Source organism: Schistocerca serialis, chromosome 8 (genome assembly GCF_023864345.2).
Source record: "Schistocerca serialis cubense isolate TAMUIC-IGC-003099 chromosome 8, iqSchSeri2.2, whole genome shotgun sequence".
In the NCBI taxonomy this organism is placed as follows: Eukaryota; Metazoa; Arthropoda; class Insecta; order Orthoptera; family Acrididae; genus Schistocerca; species Schistocerca serialis.
Genome location: NC_064645.1, coordinates 303793606 through 303811028, shown reverse-complemented (window position 1 = coordinate 303811028; position 17423 = coordinate 303793606). Strand labels below are relative to the sequence as shown.

Here is a 17423-nt window from a genome sequence, read left to right as displayed (position 1 = left end):
TTATTGTAAATTTTTTGATGTCTGAGAATTAGTTTGAGGACTAAAATCTGTTCTGGGCAAGATCTACACTCCTGGAAATGGAAAAAAGAACACATTGACACCGGTGTGTCAGACCCACCATACTTGCTCCGGACACTGCGAGAGGGCTGTACAAGCAATGATCACACGCACGGCACAGCGGACACACCAAGAACCTCGGTGTTGGCCGTCGAATGGCGCTAGCTGCGCAGCATTTGTGCACCGCCGCCGTCAGTGTCAGCCAGTTTGCCGTGGCATACGGAGCTCCATCGCAGTCTTTAACACTGGTAGCATGCCGCGACAGCGTGGACGTGAACCGTATGTGCAGTTGACGGACGTTGAGCGAGGGCGTATAGTGGGCATGCGGGAGGCCGGGTGGACGTACCGCCGAATTGCTCAACACGTGGGGGTGAGGTCTCCACAGTCCATCGATGTTGTCGCCAGTGGTCGGCGGAAGGTGCACGTGCCCGTCGACCTGGGACCGGACCGCAGCGACGCACGGATGCACGCCAAGACCATAGGAGCCTACGCAGTGCCGTAGGGGACCGCACCGCCACTTCCCAGCAAATTAGGGACACTGTTGCTCCTGGGGTATCGGCGAGGACCATTCGCAACCGTCTCCATGAAGCTGGGCTACGGTCCCGCACACTGTTAGGCCGTCTTCCGCTCACGCCCCAACATCGTGCAGCCCGCCTCCAGTGGTGTCGCGACAGGCGTGAATGGAGGGACGAATGGAGACGTGTCGTCTTCAGCGATGAGAGTCGCTTCTGCCTTGGTGCCAATGATGGTCGTATGCGTGTTTGGCGCCGTGCAGGTGAGCGCCACAATCAGGACTGCATACGACCGAGGCACACAGGGCCAACACCCGGCATCATGGTGTGGGGAGCGATCTCCTACACTGGCCGTACACCACTGGTGATCGTCGAGGGGACACTGAATAGTGCACGGTACATCCAAACCGTCATCGAACCCATCGTTCTACCATTCCTAGACCGGCAAGGGAACTTGCTGTTCCAACAGGACAATGCACGTCCGCATGTATCCCGTGCCACCCAACGTGCTCTAGAAGGTGTAAGTCAACTACCCTGGCCAGCAAGATCTCCGGATCTGTCCCCCATTGAGCATGTTTGGGACTGGATGAAGCGTCGTCTCACGCGGTCTGCACGTCCAGCACGAACGCTGGTCCAACTGAGGCGCCAGGTGGAAGTGGCACGGCAAGCCGTTCCACAGGACTACATCCAGCATCTCTACGATCGTCTCCATGGGAGAATAGCAGCCTGCATTGCTGCGAAAGGTGGATATACACTGTACTAGTGCCGACATTGTGCATGCTCTGTTGCCTGTGTCTATGTGCCTGTGGCTCTGTTAAGTGTGATCATGTGATGTATCTGACCCCAGGAATGTGTCAATAAAGTTTCCCCTACCTGGGACAATGAATTCACGGTGTTCTTATTTCAATTTCCAGGAGTGTATTTGGCCTGAAACCTGCTTGATATTCGCCAATTTTCCATTCAAGTTGTTGTTGTGCTCGGTTCAGAAGACATTGAGAGAGGATTTTGTATGTGACTGGAAGAAGAGAAATTCCTCTGTAATTATTAACATCAGTTTTGTCTCCCTTCTTATGAAGTGGGTGAATCAAGGCGGTTTTCCATTCATCAGGAATTTTTTCAGTTTGCCAAATGTTTTGCATGATTGAAGTAATTTCTTTAACGGTTTTTGGACCAGCTGCCTTTAAAAGTTCTGCAACAATTCCATCTTCACCAGATGCTTTGTTGTTTTTCAACCTATGAATTTCTTTAATGATTTCCTCTTCATTTGGTGCAAGTGAAACTGGATTGCATTGTTGGGGAATTTTTGGTGGAAATCTTTCTGTGGGCTCGGGGCAATTTAGAAGATTCTTAAAATATTTAGAAAGTTATATATATATATATATATATATATATATATATATATATATATATATATATACAGGGCTATTACAAATGATTGAAGCGATTTCATAAATTCACTGTAGCTCCCTTCATTGACATATGGTCACGACACACTACAGATACGTAGAAAAACTCATAAAGTTTCGTTCGGCTGAAGCCGCACTTCAGGTTTCTGCTGCCAGAGCGCTCGAGAGCGCAGTGAGACAAAATGGCGACAGGAGCCGAGAAAGCGTATGTCGTGCTTGAAATGCACTCACATCAGTCAGTTATAACAGTGCAACGACACTTCAGGACGAAGTTCAACAAAGATCCACCAACTGCTAACTCCATTCGGCGATGGTATGCGCAGTTTAAAGCTTCTGGATGCCTCTGTAAGGGGAAATCAACGGGTCGGCCTGCAGTGAGCGAAGAAACGGTTGAACGCGTGCGGGCAAGTTTCACTCGTAGCCCGCGGAAGTCGACGAGTAAAGCTAACAGGGAGCTAAACGTACCACAGCCGACGGTTTGGAAAATCTTACGGGAAAGGCTAAAGCGGAAGCCTTACCGTTTACAATTGCTACAAGCCCTGACACCCTATGACAAAGTCAAACGCTTTGAATTTTCGGCGCGGTTGCAACAGCTCATGGAAGAGGATGAGTTCAGTGCGAAACTTGTTTTCATTGATGAAGCAACATTTTTTCTTAATGGTGAAGTGAACAGACACAATGTGCGAATCTGGGCGGTAGAGAATCCTCACGCATTCGTGTAGCAAATTCGCAATTCACCAAAAGTTAATGTGTTTTGTGCAATCTCACGGTTTAAAGTTTACGACCCCTTTTTCTTCTGCGAAAAAAACGTTACAGGACACGTGGACATGCTGAAAAATTGGCTCATGCCACAACTGGACACCGACAGCGCCGACTTCATCTTTCAACAGGATGGTGCTCCACCGCACTTCCATCATGATTTCGGCATTTCTTAAACAGGAGATTGGAAACCGATGGATCGGTCGTGGTGGAGATCATGATCAGCAATTCATGTCATGGCCTCCACGCTCTCCCGACTTAACCCCATGCGATTTCTTTCTGTGGGGTTATGTGAAAGATTCAGTGTTTAAACCTCCTCTACCAAGAAACGTGGCAGAACTGCGAGCTCGCATCAACGATGCTTTTGAACTCATTGATGGGGACATGCTGCGCCGAGTGCGGGAGGAACTTGATTATCGGCTTGATGTCTGCCGAATCACTAAAGGGGCACATATCGAACATTTGTGAATGCCTAAAAAAACTTTTTGAGTTTTTGTATGTGTGTGCAAAGCATTGTGAAAATATCTCAAATAATAAAGTTATTGTAGAGCTGTGAAATCGCTTCAATCATTTGTAATAACCCTGTATATATATATATATATATATATATATCAATTCATGATATCCAACATTACAAATTTACTCTTTCTGATGGACACACGTCCAGATCGTCCGCTCTCAAAATTCCGCCATCTCTCTCCCCACACCCACCACTGCTGGCGGCTCACCTCCAACTGCGCAACGCTACGCGCTGTTCACATCCAACTGCCCAACACTACAATAGCGAATATTACAACAATGCCATCCAGCAACAGACTGCACACAGCACAGCTAATGATTTTCATACAGAGAGCTACGTGGCGTTACCAATATAAAAACCTAAACAGCCTACCTACACAATTGCCAAATCAAAGTACACAGAGACAACTATCAAATTAAGGAGACGATATACCCCTAGACTAGCTAAAATAAAATGCATTGTCGAACTACTGAAAGATATATTTACAATTAAGGAGTATCTTTACAATTAATCTGAATATCGGGGGTAAAGTGTGGCCTCAATACAACTGTCGCGCAAATGGAATGCCGTAGGATGTGTCGTACATCAGAGCTGGATGAAGCTAGGAGTGGAATTTTAGCTGTGAGAACATACACAAAAATTCTGGCAAAAGAACATTTATTGGATAGGTAAATTTAATTGCACACATGAACGTTTATAGTAAGTGATATGATGGTTGCTCTTGCCTGCAATCTATTACGTCACATATTAATTAACCCTAGAACTTTACTTCGGAGTCCCCTGCAAGATTTATGATCTATGAAACAGGAATGATCAAAGGATGGTTTAATCAAAAAAAATGTTCAAATGTGTGTTAAATCTTATGGGACTTAAGTGCTAAGGTCATCAATCCCTAAGCTTACACACTACTTAAACTAAAGTATCCTAAGGACAAACACACACACCCATGCCCGAGGGAGGACGCGAACCTCCGCCGGGACCAGCTGCACAGCCCATGACTGCAGCGCTTTAGACCGCTCTGCTAATTCCGCGCGGTGATGGTTTAATCACGAACACTTACATTCACACGAACTTGAGAGACCAACAGAAAGGAAAACCTTCACCACAGCGCACGTGGGTAGCAAGTGGGGTTGTTCCCTTGTTTCTAAAATGCGGGATAAATGAAGAAATTTTATTTGAAGTGAATTGCCATAAAATGACGCATAATTAAGAATCATAATTAATTCAGATATTCCACAGCGGAAGATCACTATGGCCTTGGCACTATAAATTTTCTCATTAGGTCAAGACCACGTGGTCCTCACAAACAAAAGTGTATACAAAGAAAGTTACCAAGTGAGACGAATTGTACAAAATTCAGTCACAAAATCACGTAAATCATACGCAATATACATGATCTCGCGAAAGGGATACTAAACAAAATGAATTGAATCACAATAAACTCAACACGGCTTCACGTGTTTGATCAACAGTTCAACCGAACAATAGCCTGCAGCGGTCCTGGAATTTAACGCATATAACACTCGCGAATTAGTAAGTAAAATTTATCACACACGATAATAAACTATGAACGATGAAAGGAATTATTTACTTTGACTAGCTTTGAAAAATTTACATAAAGCACTATACTAACTTCTCATCGAAAAGGCACACTTGCCCCCAGTAGGTCTCACCCGTCTCACGTCCCACGGAACACCCCCCCCCCCCCCCCCCCCCCCGACCTACGGAAGTGGCCAGAGGAACCTCTGCTGTGGTGCCAACCTATACAAAAGGTTCATCCAAGGCAAACAGAAACATCTTTGCTACCTGGTACGTGTATCCTACAGATGGCTGTTCTGACACAGTGGCAGACTACTACACTCCTACGGATCTACACACTGAAATCCTTGCACACACTCATTCATACATTAAACTTATCGGACAAGAAGAGGAAAATCAAGATGCATTGAAATATGGCACTTAAATGTACATGCCTGTGAGGCTCCGACAAGTGCCAATAACCTAATGAAATGTTAAAACGGAATATGGATAGGATACTGTGGCCACCACAAACACACTCAGCTACTCAGTCTTTTCCCTTTTCTTCTTTACATCTAGGGAAACAGACCATTTGCAGCAACAGTAGAGGTGCCAGAGACAAACACATGAAGCTGTGTGGTATGGCAAAATCATGAAGAGGCCCATGTAGAGACCCTGCACCACTAAATAATCAAGTTAAAACAATACAAGATATTGACGTTATTAATAAATTGTCGTATAAATTTTTGCAGAGCAAAAAGATGTACAGAAAAGATGGAGAAAAAGCAAATAAGGAAAGCAATGCCAGATTTACGGAAGAAGCTCGCAATCTTTGCACGACACCATGAGATCAGGCTAATGAATACCACAGAAGCCCACCTCTTGCTCTAATTACTGCAGCCCAGATGAAATTAATGAATATTTTATCTAGGTAGTAGAAAGAACAGTCGGTGAACTTTGTGGCTTTGGAATAGATTCTGCAGTTGAAGTGAAATTTGGAAAATAATTGCAGCATAGTAATGTGAAAGAGAGTGTAGCCAAAAGACATAATAAAAATAGTAAGGAAAAAACTACAGACACTCAGGGAGCCCCGATATTTATGACAAGTCCTATACTATGTTAAAAACTATAATCTGTGAAACTGCGCCGGCCGATGTGGCCGAGCGGTTCTAGGCGCTTCAGTCCGGAACCGCGCTGCTGCTACGGTCGCAGGTTCGAATCGTGCCTCGGGCATGGATGTGTGTGATGTCCCTAGGTTAGTTAGGTTTAAGTAGTTCTAAGTCTAGATGACTGATGACCTCAGATGTTAAGTCCCATAGTGCTTAGAGCCATTTGAACCATTTGAAACTGCTCAACCGCTGACAGTAGTAATAAATAAATGCCTCCATGCTGTGTAATTTCCAGATATCCTGAAAGTAGCATGCACAGTACCAGTTTACAAAAATAAGTCCAAATTAAGTATCAAGGTAACAGGCTCATATCTACACTGAGGTAACCAAAGTTATGGAATATCTGCTATGATCGTGTAGGACCGCTTTTGCCCGACGTCGTGCAGCAACTCGACGTGACATGGATTCAAAATGTCGATGGAAGTTCCCGGCAGAAATATTGAGCCATACTGCCGCTATAGCCGTCCATAATTGCAAAGGTGTTGCCGGTGCAGGATTCTGTGCACGAAGTGACCCCTCGATTAGGCCCCATAAATGTTCGATGGGATTCGTGTAGGGGATCTGGATGGCCAAATCATTCGCTCGAATTGTCCGGAATGTTCTTTAAAGCCATTCGCGAACAATTGTGGCCCAATGACATGGCGCATTGTCATCTATAATAATTCCATCTTTGTTCGGGAACATGAAGTCCATCAATGGTTGCAAATGATCTCAAAGTAGCCGAACGTAACCAGGACCCCGTCCATTCCGTGTAAATAGAGCCCACCCCATTATGGAGCCACCACCAGCTAGCACAGTGCCTTGTTGACAACTTGGGTCCACGGTTTCATGGGATTTACACCACACTTGAACCCTACGGCCCGTTTCACACTGGGACAATGATGACGGTTACTAGCGTCGGTCACCGACATTCGTTTGAACCGGAGCGTTCACACTGGGATACTACACCGCCTCACCGAACCATTTGTGACCCAGCAGTGACTCACCCTCGCCACATATGACGGACACGGACACTGTGTTCACGGCAATCACCGCCGTACATGCATTAATTTGAATTGGAGTGTTCACACTGGAACACTGATCACAGACACAGCGCTGCAGATTTGCTAACCGACAGGCAGTCATTTCTGAGACAGTGACGCGAAATTTTCATTTTACATTATTCTGTACACACTGTACTCATGAGTTTAGATTTGATTAACACGGAAGATTTTGTAAGTAAAGTAGAAAGCCGTCCTGCTATTTGGGATGTGAAAAGCGATGACTATAGCAACAAACGTATGAAAATGAGTGCGTGGCAAGAAATTATAACGAAGTTTGTGCCTGATTTCAATGAGAACGTGGGTAAGATAAACAGAATTGGTAAGTTGTATGTTCTTTTTCAATTTTAATACCTTATATTTCGAACCGTTAAAGGCTAGCGAAATTCAGTTGCTACCCCTGTACGAGTCCATTTTACTAACTAATTAGTTGGCAATAGATGCGGTGTTGGACACCAGTTATCCGAGAGTGTTCACCACAGTCAGCGATGACCATCACTGGCGACCGCCACCAGTGTCCCAGTGTGAAACGGGCCTACGATCAGCTCTTACCAACCGCAATCGGAACTCATTTCATCAGGTCGCGGTTTTCCAGTCGTCTAGTGTCCAACCAATATGGTCACTTGTCTAGGAGAGGCGCTGCAGGCGATGTCGTGACGAAAGGCACTAGCGTCGGTCATCTGCTGCCATAGCCCATTAACGCCAGATGTTGCCGCGCTATCCTAATGGATACTTTCGTCTTACGTCCCAGAGTGATTTCAGTGGTTATTTCACACAGTCTTGCTCGTCCGTTAGCGCTGACAACTCTATGCAAAACCAGCTGCTCTCGGTCGTTAGGTGAAAGCCTTCGGCCACTGCGTTGTCCGTGGTGAGAGGTTATGCCTGACCTTTGGTATTGTCTGCACACTCTTGACGCTGTGATTCTCGGATTGTTGAATTCCCTAACGACTTCCGAAATGTCACATGTACCTAGTTCCAAATAACGTTCCGTGTCCAAAGTCTGTTAATTCCTGTCCTGTGGCCACAATCACGTAGGAAACCTTTACACATAAATCACCTGAGTACAAATGTCAGCCCCTCCAATGCACTGCCTTTTTATACGAGGGCTATCCACAAAGTACATTACGTTTTGGAATTAAAAATAAATAAAGTATTGGAAATTTTTTTTATTATATACAGATGAAAGCCACACTTAAATACTACTTTTCTACATAGTTGCCATTTAAATTAAGGCACTTGTCGTAGCGATGGACGAGCCTGGAAATTCCTTCGTCGTAAAATTCGGCCGCCTGCGCCTTCAACCACGTGGTTACCTCTTTTGGGACAGAAAAGGTGTGATTTTTGTGGATATCCTGGAAAGAGGCACTACAATAAACTCTCAAAGGTATTGCCAAACTCTGCACAACCTCAGAAGAGCAATACAAAACAAGCTCAGGGGAAAGTTGGGCTCAAAGATCTTGCTGATTCACGACAACGCCCGGGCCCACACGGCAAATGCCACTCGTGAAGTTCTCGAATCTTTTAAGTGGGAGTTGTTTCCTCATCCGCCGTACAATCCCGACCTGGCACCGAGCGACTTCCACTTATTCCCAGCAATGAAGAAGTGGTTGGCTATGCAGCGTTTTGATGACGACGCACAGCTTCAAGAAGAGGTAACCACGTGGTTGAAGGTGCAGGCGGCCGAATTTTACGACGAAGGAATTTCCAAGCTCGTCCATCGCTACGATAAGTGCCTTAATTTAAATGGCAACTATGTAGAAAAGTAGTATGTAAGTGTGGCTTTCATCTGTATATAATTAAAAAAGTTTCCAATACTTTATTTATTTTTAATTCCAAAACGTAATGTACTTTGTGGATAGCCCTCGTACCTTGCGTACGCGGTACTATCGCCATCCGTGTTGTGCATATCGCTACCCCATGACTTCTGTCACCTCATTGTATAATACCAGTGCTCGCTAAGATGACGGAGTCCATAATGAAAGATCAACTATTAAGATATTTTGAAGTAAATAACCTCTTTTATTCTAGACAGCGCAGCTTTTGGAAGTGAAGATCAACATCAGCAGTACATGACTTAGTTACAAGTATAAGTAAGGGGTTGGAAGACAAGAGTCTATAGCACTAGCACTTTGTGACCTGTATAACGTACTCGATTGTATCCTCTGTCATACATCTCATGGTGGTTTGCAGAGTACGGATGTAGTTATGGCCTTGCTCAGTAAGCTAAAATCATATGGTATTGGGGGAGCTGTTCTACGAACTCTCTAATCTTACCTGAATAACAGACGACAAATTGTATCAATGCAAGGAGCAGACTCAGGTGAAAAGAAGTTACAATAACGCGTGCCACAGGGATCCATAATACGTCCATTGTTGTTCCTAATTTTCGTTAATGCCATAGGTTCCAATGGGCGCACCTTACAGTTCGCAGAAAATACAACTTTGTTCTCAAAAGGGGAGAATGCAGTTCGGGTTGTTCAACAAGCGGAAGCCCTATTGCATGAGACAAAACGCAGAGGATGGTATGCAGTCTCAATTATACTGGAGCACTGGGTGAGAAAGCAGCTGTTAAGTTTCTGGGCATTTTCACTGATACCGAATTAACCTGGCAACGGTGCGCTACTCGTATCTTACACCCCTTGAGGAAACTAAAAAGTATAATAGCAGAACCGTATCTACTAAGAGTGTGCCATGCAGTGTTCCCAGTCACATCAGCTGTGGGTTGTTATCCTGGAGCCATTCTGCAGGCTGCGAGAATATGCTTTTATTGCTAAGGAAAATAATGATGATCATCACCTCAAGCAAAAAAACTTATTATTGTAAACCGTTTTTTTTTTTTCAAATTAGGTGTTCTGACTGTTTTCAGCCAATGCATTTTCAACTGCCTCCTTCATAGAAACACAAAACATGTGTTTTACAGAAAGAAAATCAACACAGCACTTACAATAAAGACAGTATAGACAGGTACAAGATGTCCATTAAGAAAGACACAAAACAGCTTCTCAATGGCTGCCCTAATATTATTTAATGATTCAGCCGGCCGGTGTGGCCGAACAGTTCTAGGCGCTACAGTCTGGAACCGCGAACCGCTACGGTCGCAGGTTCGAATCCTGCCTCGGGCATGGATGTGTGTGATGTCCTTAGGTTAGTTAGGTTTAAGTAGTTCTAAGTTCTAGGGGACTGATGACCTGATAAGTCCCATAGTGCTCAGAGCTATTTGAACCATTTTTTTTAATTTAATGATTCACCTAAGGATATTCAATCATTGGCAGTGGAGCAATTTAAAACTTAACTTTTGTGTAAATTAAGAGAGTAGCCTTTGTATAGTACTGAAGAATACTTCTCTGTTGATTGAACAGTGTCTACCTGAACTGCAAGTCAGTGCTATAACAGCATCGACTCTGCTGCTTTATTACTCTATGTTCTGGTATTGATTTTATAGTTAGATTACCATTGTGAAGTATTGTAATCTAGTTCTTAACCTTAATGAGTAAACTTGATGTCTTCTGCCAGCCACTATTGGCGAACGATATACAGCTGGTACTAAATTGGTTAATAAACGAATTAACGGGGAGAAATGTGAGACTGAGCACTTCACGAAACATAAAGATGTAGAAGCCCTTGACTAAAGAATGAAAGTTATAACTGGAGTCGGTAGTGTCGACAAATAATCGGGAGCAACAATATGTGGGAATATGAAGTAGAATCATCGCTTTCACTACGTGTAATTCAGCAAATGACAGGCACAGGCTCATGTTAAGATAATGAGAAAGTAGGTTCTGTCTACGAAAGAGAGTGTGTCATAACACGGTTTTGCGGCCCTTGCCTAACATTCCATATTTATATGGGATCCATATCAGATGGGACCACAAGAAAACATTGGCCCTTCGTGAATAAACGAACTGTCCTGAACAAATAGCTTGCTGATCTTTCTTAGGCAAAAGCTCTAGGCGCAAATGGCACAGTTTCATAGCCATCGTTTTGGTCCTTTGGGAAAGAGTGACGAATGATCTGATGTTCAAAATTTGGCATAGCTGACGCTCTCCAGCTGCTACAAAGATATAAGTTGTCGTTTTATGTGTCAGTTAACTTTATCGCTAAAGGAGAGCATTTACGTATCTTTGCCTTATTGAAGCACCTGGACTTCGACACTTCTGTCCTTGCAAAATCGACGGATAACGAGAGCGTGAGCGCAAATTTTCTTTCGTCCGCCTCAGCAGAACTGCTTAAACTACGCATGTTCCTACATCTCGTAAAGCTCGCTTCCGATAAATGGTTAGTTGCAGCCACCAGCAGATGGCGTTCGGTTTGTCCTGGCGTAGACCAATCGCAACTGACACTGACAGTACGTGGCGCGCTCTGTCGACACTCTGCGTAACTATGGTTCAGTAGCGGCAACTAAAGCACGGAAGGCATTACATTCTACCGACACTTACGCCCCTGGCGTGTTGCAGAGAAGATGGATAACGAGACGTCAATGCTTGTGTTCTTCGTCAACGGCAGAAAGGTAGGCAGCTCTATTGTTGTCATCACAACGTGTGTGTCGTTCTAACACTATATACACAAAGAAGTGATACCAAGGTCAAAAAATATTAGTACAAATTCTTCTGAACTGTCTGTGCCAGATTCAGATGTGCGCTGCTACACTGCGTTCTGCATTCGCCTACAACAGACAGGAGTTTTATTCTTGCAGAATCTGAATCTCGCTCGGTAATTACGTAACAGCAGAAGAGCGATCTAATGTTAATGACACTGCTGTGATACATCTACACTGTCGTCTATAGCTGCGTTAGCGCTTGCGCTGTTTTATTATTATTATTTCGTGACAATCGTAGATCTGCGACAGCATGACACTATCGAAAATAACTGAACATATAAGCGCGACGCACATTTAGCTATACATTTTGACGGTTTTGTCGAATTTGAAATTAAGCGGAGTATACAGTTCAGGTTTTCTCATACCTTACGTAGTGTGTGATTACTACTAAGTTTGGAGTAATAAGGAAACCTGAAAGATTGCTTCATACAGTCATATTATGCGTATATTTCCCGTAATTTGTAGTAGTTTGCTTGATAGTAAGCCTCAAAACTACAGGGGAATAAACGAGAAATAAAAGCGTAAAGAATAGTGCCGCGTTCTTTATGTTATATGGCGTCATGAAGTGAAAGGAAGCAAACTTGTACTCATGGCTCTGAGCACTATGGGACTCAACTGCTAAGGTCATTAGTCCCCTAGAACTTAGAACTAGTTGAACCTAACTAACCTAAGGACATCACAAACATCCATTCCCGAGGCAGGATTCGAACCTGCGACCGTAGCGGTCTTGCGGTTCCAGACTGCAGCGCCTTTAACCGCACGGCCACTTCGGCCGGCCTTGTACTCATGTTCGGTGGAATTAAAAAAGATGTGGATTCTCTCTACCCAACTGTGGACAACTTCTCTAATTATAAGAGAGCCCCAAATACAGCGCAAGACCACCTGTGGATTGTAGGTTCTCCTTTAGTATCTCGATAACAGAATGCTGCAGAATGTATCGAGTGCCTCTGTCGGTACAACACGATGCAAGCTGGTAGTATATGGCATACTTCCTTTTCTTTCAGGTACCAGGCTGGGTCAAAATACCTGCTTCTTTTCGCGCAATTAAGTACACCAAAGTGCGAAAAATACTTGCTGTGTTGCTTGAAATAAATATATGTACCTTGAACAGCAGTCTCTTAGAAACTCTGTAATAAAACTCACGTACAAAATAAATGATTCCTTGGTTCATGCAGGGACCCGTTGATTTACTGCAGAAGTGGAACTCGGCATTCGTTGAACTACGCGCATCCAAATAATAAGAATCAGTATTTTCTGCGAGCAGCTTCTGTTTGAAACAAACCCAGATGTCTGATTTCCATTTGCATTGAAAACGACTAAATTATTACTTCTGTAGTTTATCCAGAAGAAATTGCGAGAAACATCCGGTATGTTCCAGTAATTGCTCCAGTACTTCCACATATCCCGTCACATAATCAAAGTGACATTGTCGGGAATATTCTGTTACTTCCGAATGGTTCCTAAACGTACTCGTTCTGTCGGGACAACAATTCCTCACTTTGATTTGTGAGAATAACCTAAAAATGGAGAGCTAATTTATTGATGTAATTTCTGAGTGTTACCTAAGTTGATGGTTCCACTTTTGTTTTTGTTGTTGTTGTTGTTGTGGTGGTGGTCTTCAGTCCAGAGACTGGTTTGATGCAGCTTTCCATGCTATTCAATCCTGTGCAAGCTTCTTCATCTCCCAGTACCTACTGCAACCTACATCCTTCTGAATCTGCTTAGTGTACTCATCTCTTGGTCTCCCTCTACGATTTTTACCCTCCACTAAAATGGTGATCCCTTGATGCCTCAGAACATGTCCTACCAACCGATCCCTTCTTCTAGTCAAGTTGTGCCACAAATTTCTCTTCTCCTTAATTCTATTCAATACGTCCTCATTAGTTTTGTGATCAACCCATCTAATCTTCAGCATTCTTCTGTAGCATCACTTCTGTAGTTCCACTTTTAAGCGCAACATTTCGATGCGGTATCCACTCCCATCAAAATACTGTGAAAAAAATGTTGCTGCCACCTTTGTTGGGCAAATGGAACTATATCTTTTACTGTATTGATATCTCACTGTGCGATTCCACCTTTCATTTTTGATATTCCTTGCCGTCTACAAAATACCTTTATTATCTGCAGTATCTGGCAGTCAGACTCGTTACGACCAATGGCCTTTAACCAAAGATAGATGACGCATTTTGGTTCGCCAGAAACGGTAACAGTTTCCAAGCTGTCGGAAATTTTCATTTAAAGAGAATTTTCCAAGAATGACATAGAAGTAACACTTTGAAAGAATTCAGAAATTTTAGCGATTAATATATCATGCGATTAAGTTGATGTTTTTCTTTCGTATGTATTTGCGAGATTTTATTTGACTTTGAAAGAAAAGAGTGTGTGTTTGTTTCGTTGATGCCGTCAGTGTGGTGGTTACACAGTCCCATATTTTGCACATGCTTGGCAAATGTCGGACATGAAATGGGCACTAGTTATTTGCTCTACAGCTGCTACTGACAACCAAGGAATTACCTGAACGCTTTTATAACTTTTTTTTCTTGTCTGGGGGTGGGGTGTGGTTCATACAGCATGCTAATCGTGCAGATGCCGTGTGTTCTTATGAAGCAAGATGAGAAGACCTAATATACTTACCCAGATTACGTGATCTGGGATACTTATTATAATGCAGGCTGAAGAAAAATTCGCGATCTCGGACTTCGCAGTGCTATTCCTCGCAAACCGGCAAACTGTCTCTCACAAAATTTCTTCCTGGGCATTTTTCGAGGGTAAATGAACGTTAAAGACTGGCAATCTGGAAAACTGTAATCACATGTACGATAACTACCTCTGATAACACATCAAGTAGTGTCGTGCAGTTGGTCCAATGTATAGCGTTTTGGGTTTGCAAGCAGAAGATGGAGGGTTCGATACGGGGCGAAGGCCTATTTGTTTTTATTTGCTAAACGTAGACTGCATGGTACTGTATCAGGCGACTTAATCGTCATAGAGAGAATAGAGTGGCTCTTCTACAAAACGTTTGCAGTTACGTGCTACTAACACAGTAGCACAATCGTTTTATTGATTAGCTTTTAAAGAAGCCTTTTGCACGTCGTGGACGCAAATTGTTTCGCACCACTGCATCTACTAGATTCCAAAACTGTTTTCTGTGTGCCCTCTCCCAACGGTCCCATCGAAATTATTTACAGAGCGCATTGTTAACCCTACTTATGACGTAAGGCCCTAGCGAAACGTAATGGCAAGAACGTGGCAAGAATAATCGATGGCACCATTGGGGAAGGATACACACAAAACAAGTTCGGAATCCAGTAGATGCAGTGGTGCGAAACAATTCGCGTCTACGACGTGCAAACGGTTTCTTTAAAAGCTGATCAATGAAAACGATAGTATTTCCATTTCTGTGTTCGTACTATGTAACTGAAAATGTTTTGTAGAAGAGCCACTGTGATCACTGTATGGCGATTAAGATGCCTGATACCGTACCACGCAGATGACTTTCAGCAAATAAAAACAAATAAGCCGCAACCCACAATCGAACACTCGACCTCCTGCATACTGATCCAAAACGCTATCCCTTGCACCAGCTATACTACACTATTGATGTATCTTGAGATAGGTAGTTACTTTACACGTGATTACAGTGTTACCAGATTGCTACTCCTTACCGTTTATCTACTGCCCGAAATACGCGCAGGACGAAAGTTTGTGTCAGACATTTTTTTATTGCTAGGATGTGAGGAATCGCGCTGCAAAGACCGAGTGCCCGAACTTTTCTTCACCATATGATGCAACTCTGTTTTTTCTCGGCCAGTTTCAGCTGAAAAACTGCGGAGTTTGTTGTGGTACATAGTGGAACACTCCTCCTTCAGGTTGTGGCATTATACGTAGCCTCCAAAATGGCGTATGTAACGGAGGACCTGTCATTGAATTTCTTTTGGTGAAAAACAAGAGCATTGCAGATATACATAGGCGCTTGCAGTATGCATACGGAGACCTGACTGTTAACAAAAGCACAGTGTGTCGTTGGGTAAGGCTTCTGTCATCATCGCAACAAGGTCCCGCAAATCGGTCCTATCTCCTGTGTGCCGGAGCTGTGACCACTGCAATGTAGGAACGTGGCACGGATCACAATCGAACACCTCGCTGCTCACATGGACACCTCTGTTGGTTGTGCTGACACACTTGTCCACCAGTTGGGTTCCTCGCAGACCAACAGAAAACCGTAAGAACAACGAAGGGCCGTCTGTGCGAATTGCCTAAGAGTTACGAGGCAATTTTTTGTCGAACGTCGTCACAGGCGAAGATAAATGTGTTCATAAATTCGAAACGGAAACAAAGCGTCAATCCATGGAGTGGCGCCATATCACCTCTCCTCCAAAGAAAAGGTTCAAAGCCGCACCCTCAGCCGGTAATGTCGTGGCGACTTTCTTGTGATACTCAGAAGGGGGTGTTCTGTTTGATGTCGTTTCTCATGGTGCGACGATCAGCTGTTAAGTGCACCCTCAGCAAAGAAACGACTTCAGAATGGTTCAAATGGCTCTGAGCACTATGGGACTTAACATCTGAGATCATCAGTCCCCTAGAACTTAAAACTACTTAAACCTAACTAACCTAAGGATATCTTAACCTAACTAACCTAAGGATATCACACACAACCATGCCCGAGGCAGGATTCGAACCTGCGACCGTAGCAGTCGCGCGGTTCCGGACTGAAGCGCCTAGAACCGCTCGGCCACCGAGGCCGGCAAACGACTTAAGTGTTCGTCGCCGCAAAAATGCAAACGAACTTCTCTTTCTCTGTGACAATGCAAAGTGTCACCCAAGTCTGCGCACCTGAGAGGATCTCACGAAACTTCATTGGACTGTGTTACTCCTCTTCCACCCTACAGCCCAGATCTCGCACCTTCCGATTTCTGTGTTTGGCGCAATGAAGAATGTACTCTGCGGGAAGCAGTACGTGGATGATGGAGAGGTTATTGATGCAGCAAGACATTGGTTCCGACGTCGAGCAGTAGAGTGGTACCATGCGATCATATAGGCTCCCCCAGTTAGGCGGCGTATGGCCGTTACATTGAACAGAGATTGTACTTTTGAATACATTATGGGAGTGAACAGTAACCAATGTTGTTACACATATTTACTATCTTTTCTTCTTCTTAGTATTGATCTGTAACAATTATTATGTATCGAGTAATCTATGTAAATGGAAGTCTCTTATTACACCAGTAAATCGTATCTGTACAGCATGTACTACACATGTCAGTTGACGATTATTGCAGCCTTCTCATTGAAAAGCGCCCTGATAGAGCGTCTATCGTTTCAATAAAGACATGTTGCTGCTCAATAGTACATCGTCTGACGTTGCAGTCTTTGCCATTCGACTTCCGCAAAAACTTCGTTAGAAGAAGTAGCCTGGTGCCAGATCTTTGGAATGGCGTTCATCCTCACCATGGCAACCAGTAGTTTCCCTATCGACTTTACAACTTCAGTAGAAAGAAGCCTGCTGCCACATCTTTGGAACGTCGTCCAACTTCACCATGGGAACCAGTGGTTCCAAATGGTTCACTAACAGGCCTTGAGAGGGCAACCCACGTACTGTTAAAACGAAGTTCATTTATCCTACATGTTTCAATATTTTTAACGCTTCTTAATTGACAATAGCTGTTGAACAAGCTAAGTTTTATGTGTGTTTACTTCCTTTCTTGTCAATGTTCTTTTAACTAAGAAATTTTACGTTGTTATTCGATTTAGAACCCATTGATTAGCAATGACACCATTCTGTCAGAAGTGGGCGGAGCCTCCAGTATATATAGTAAGATGTGCACTGGTTTCTCGAGTATTGATT

At 43.8% G+C, this 17423-nt stretch overlaps 1 protein-coding gene across 1 annotated transcript in view; it reads left to right on the top strand.

Annotated features, from left to right (window-relative positions):
* The first annotated feature begins 11378 nt into the window (after positions 1-11378).
* LOC126416092 (xanthine dehydrogenase) overlaps positions 11379-17423 on the top strand; it is a 251217-nt gene continuing 245172 nt past the window's right edge. Inside the window, exon 1 of the mRNA XM_050083585.1 lies at positions 11379-11488. Within this exon, the coding sequence (XP_049939542.1) occupies positions 11441-11488 (48 nt within the window). The 5' untranslated portion in view covers positions 11379-11440. The remainder of the gene's footprint in view (positions 11489-17423) is intronic.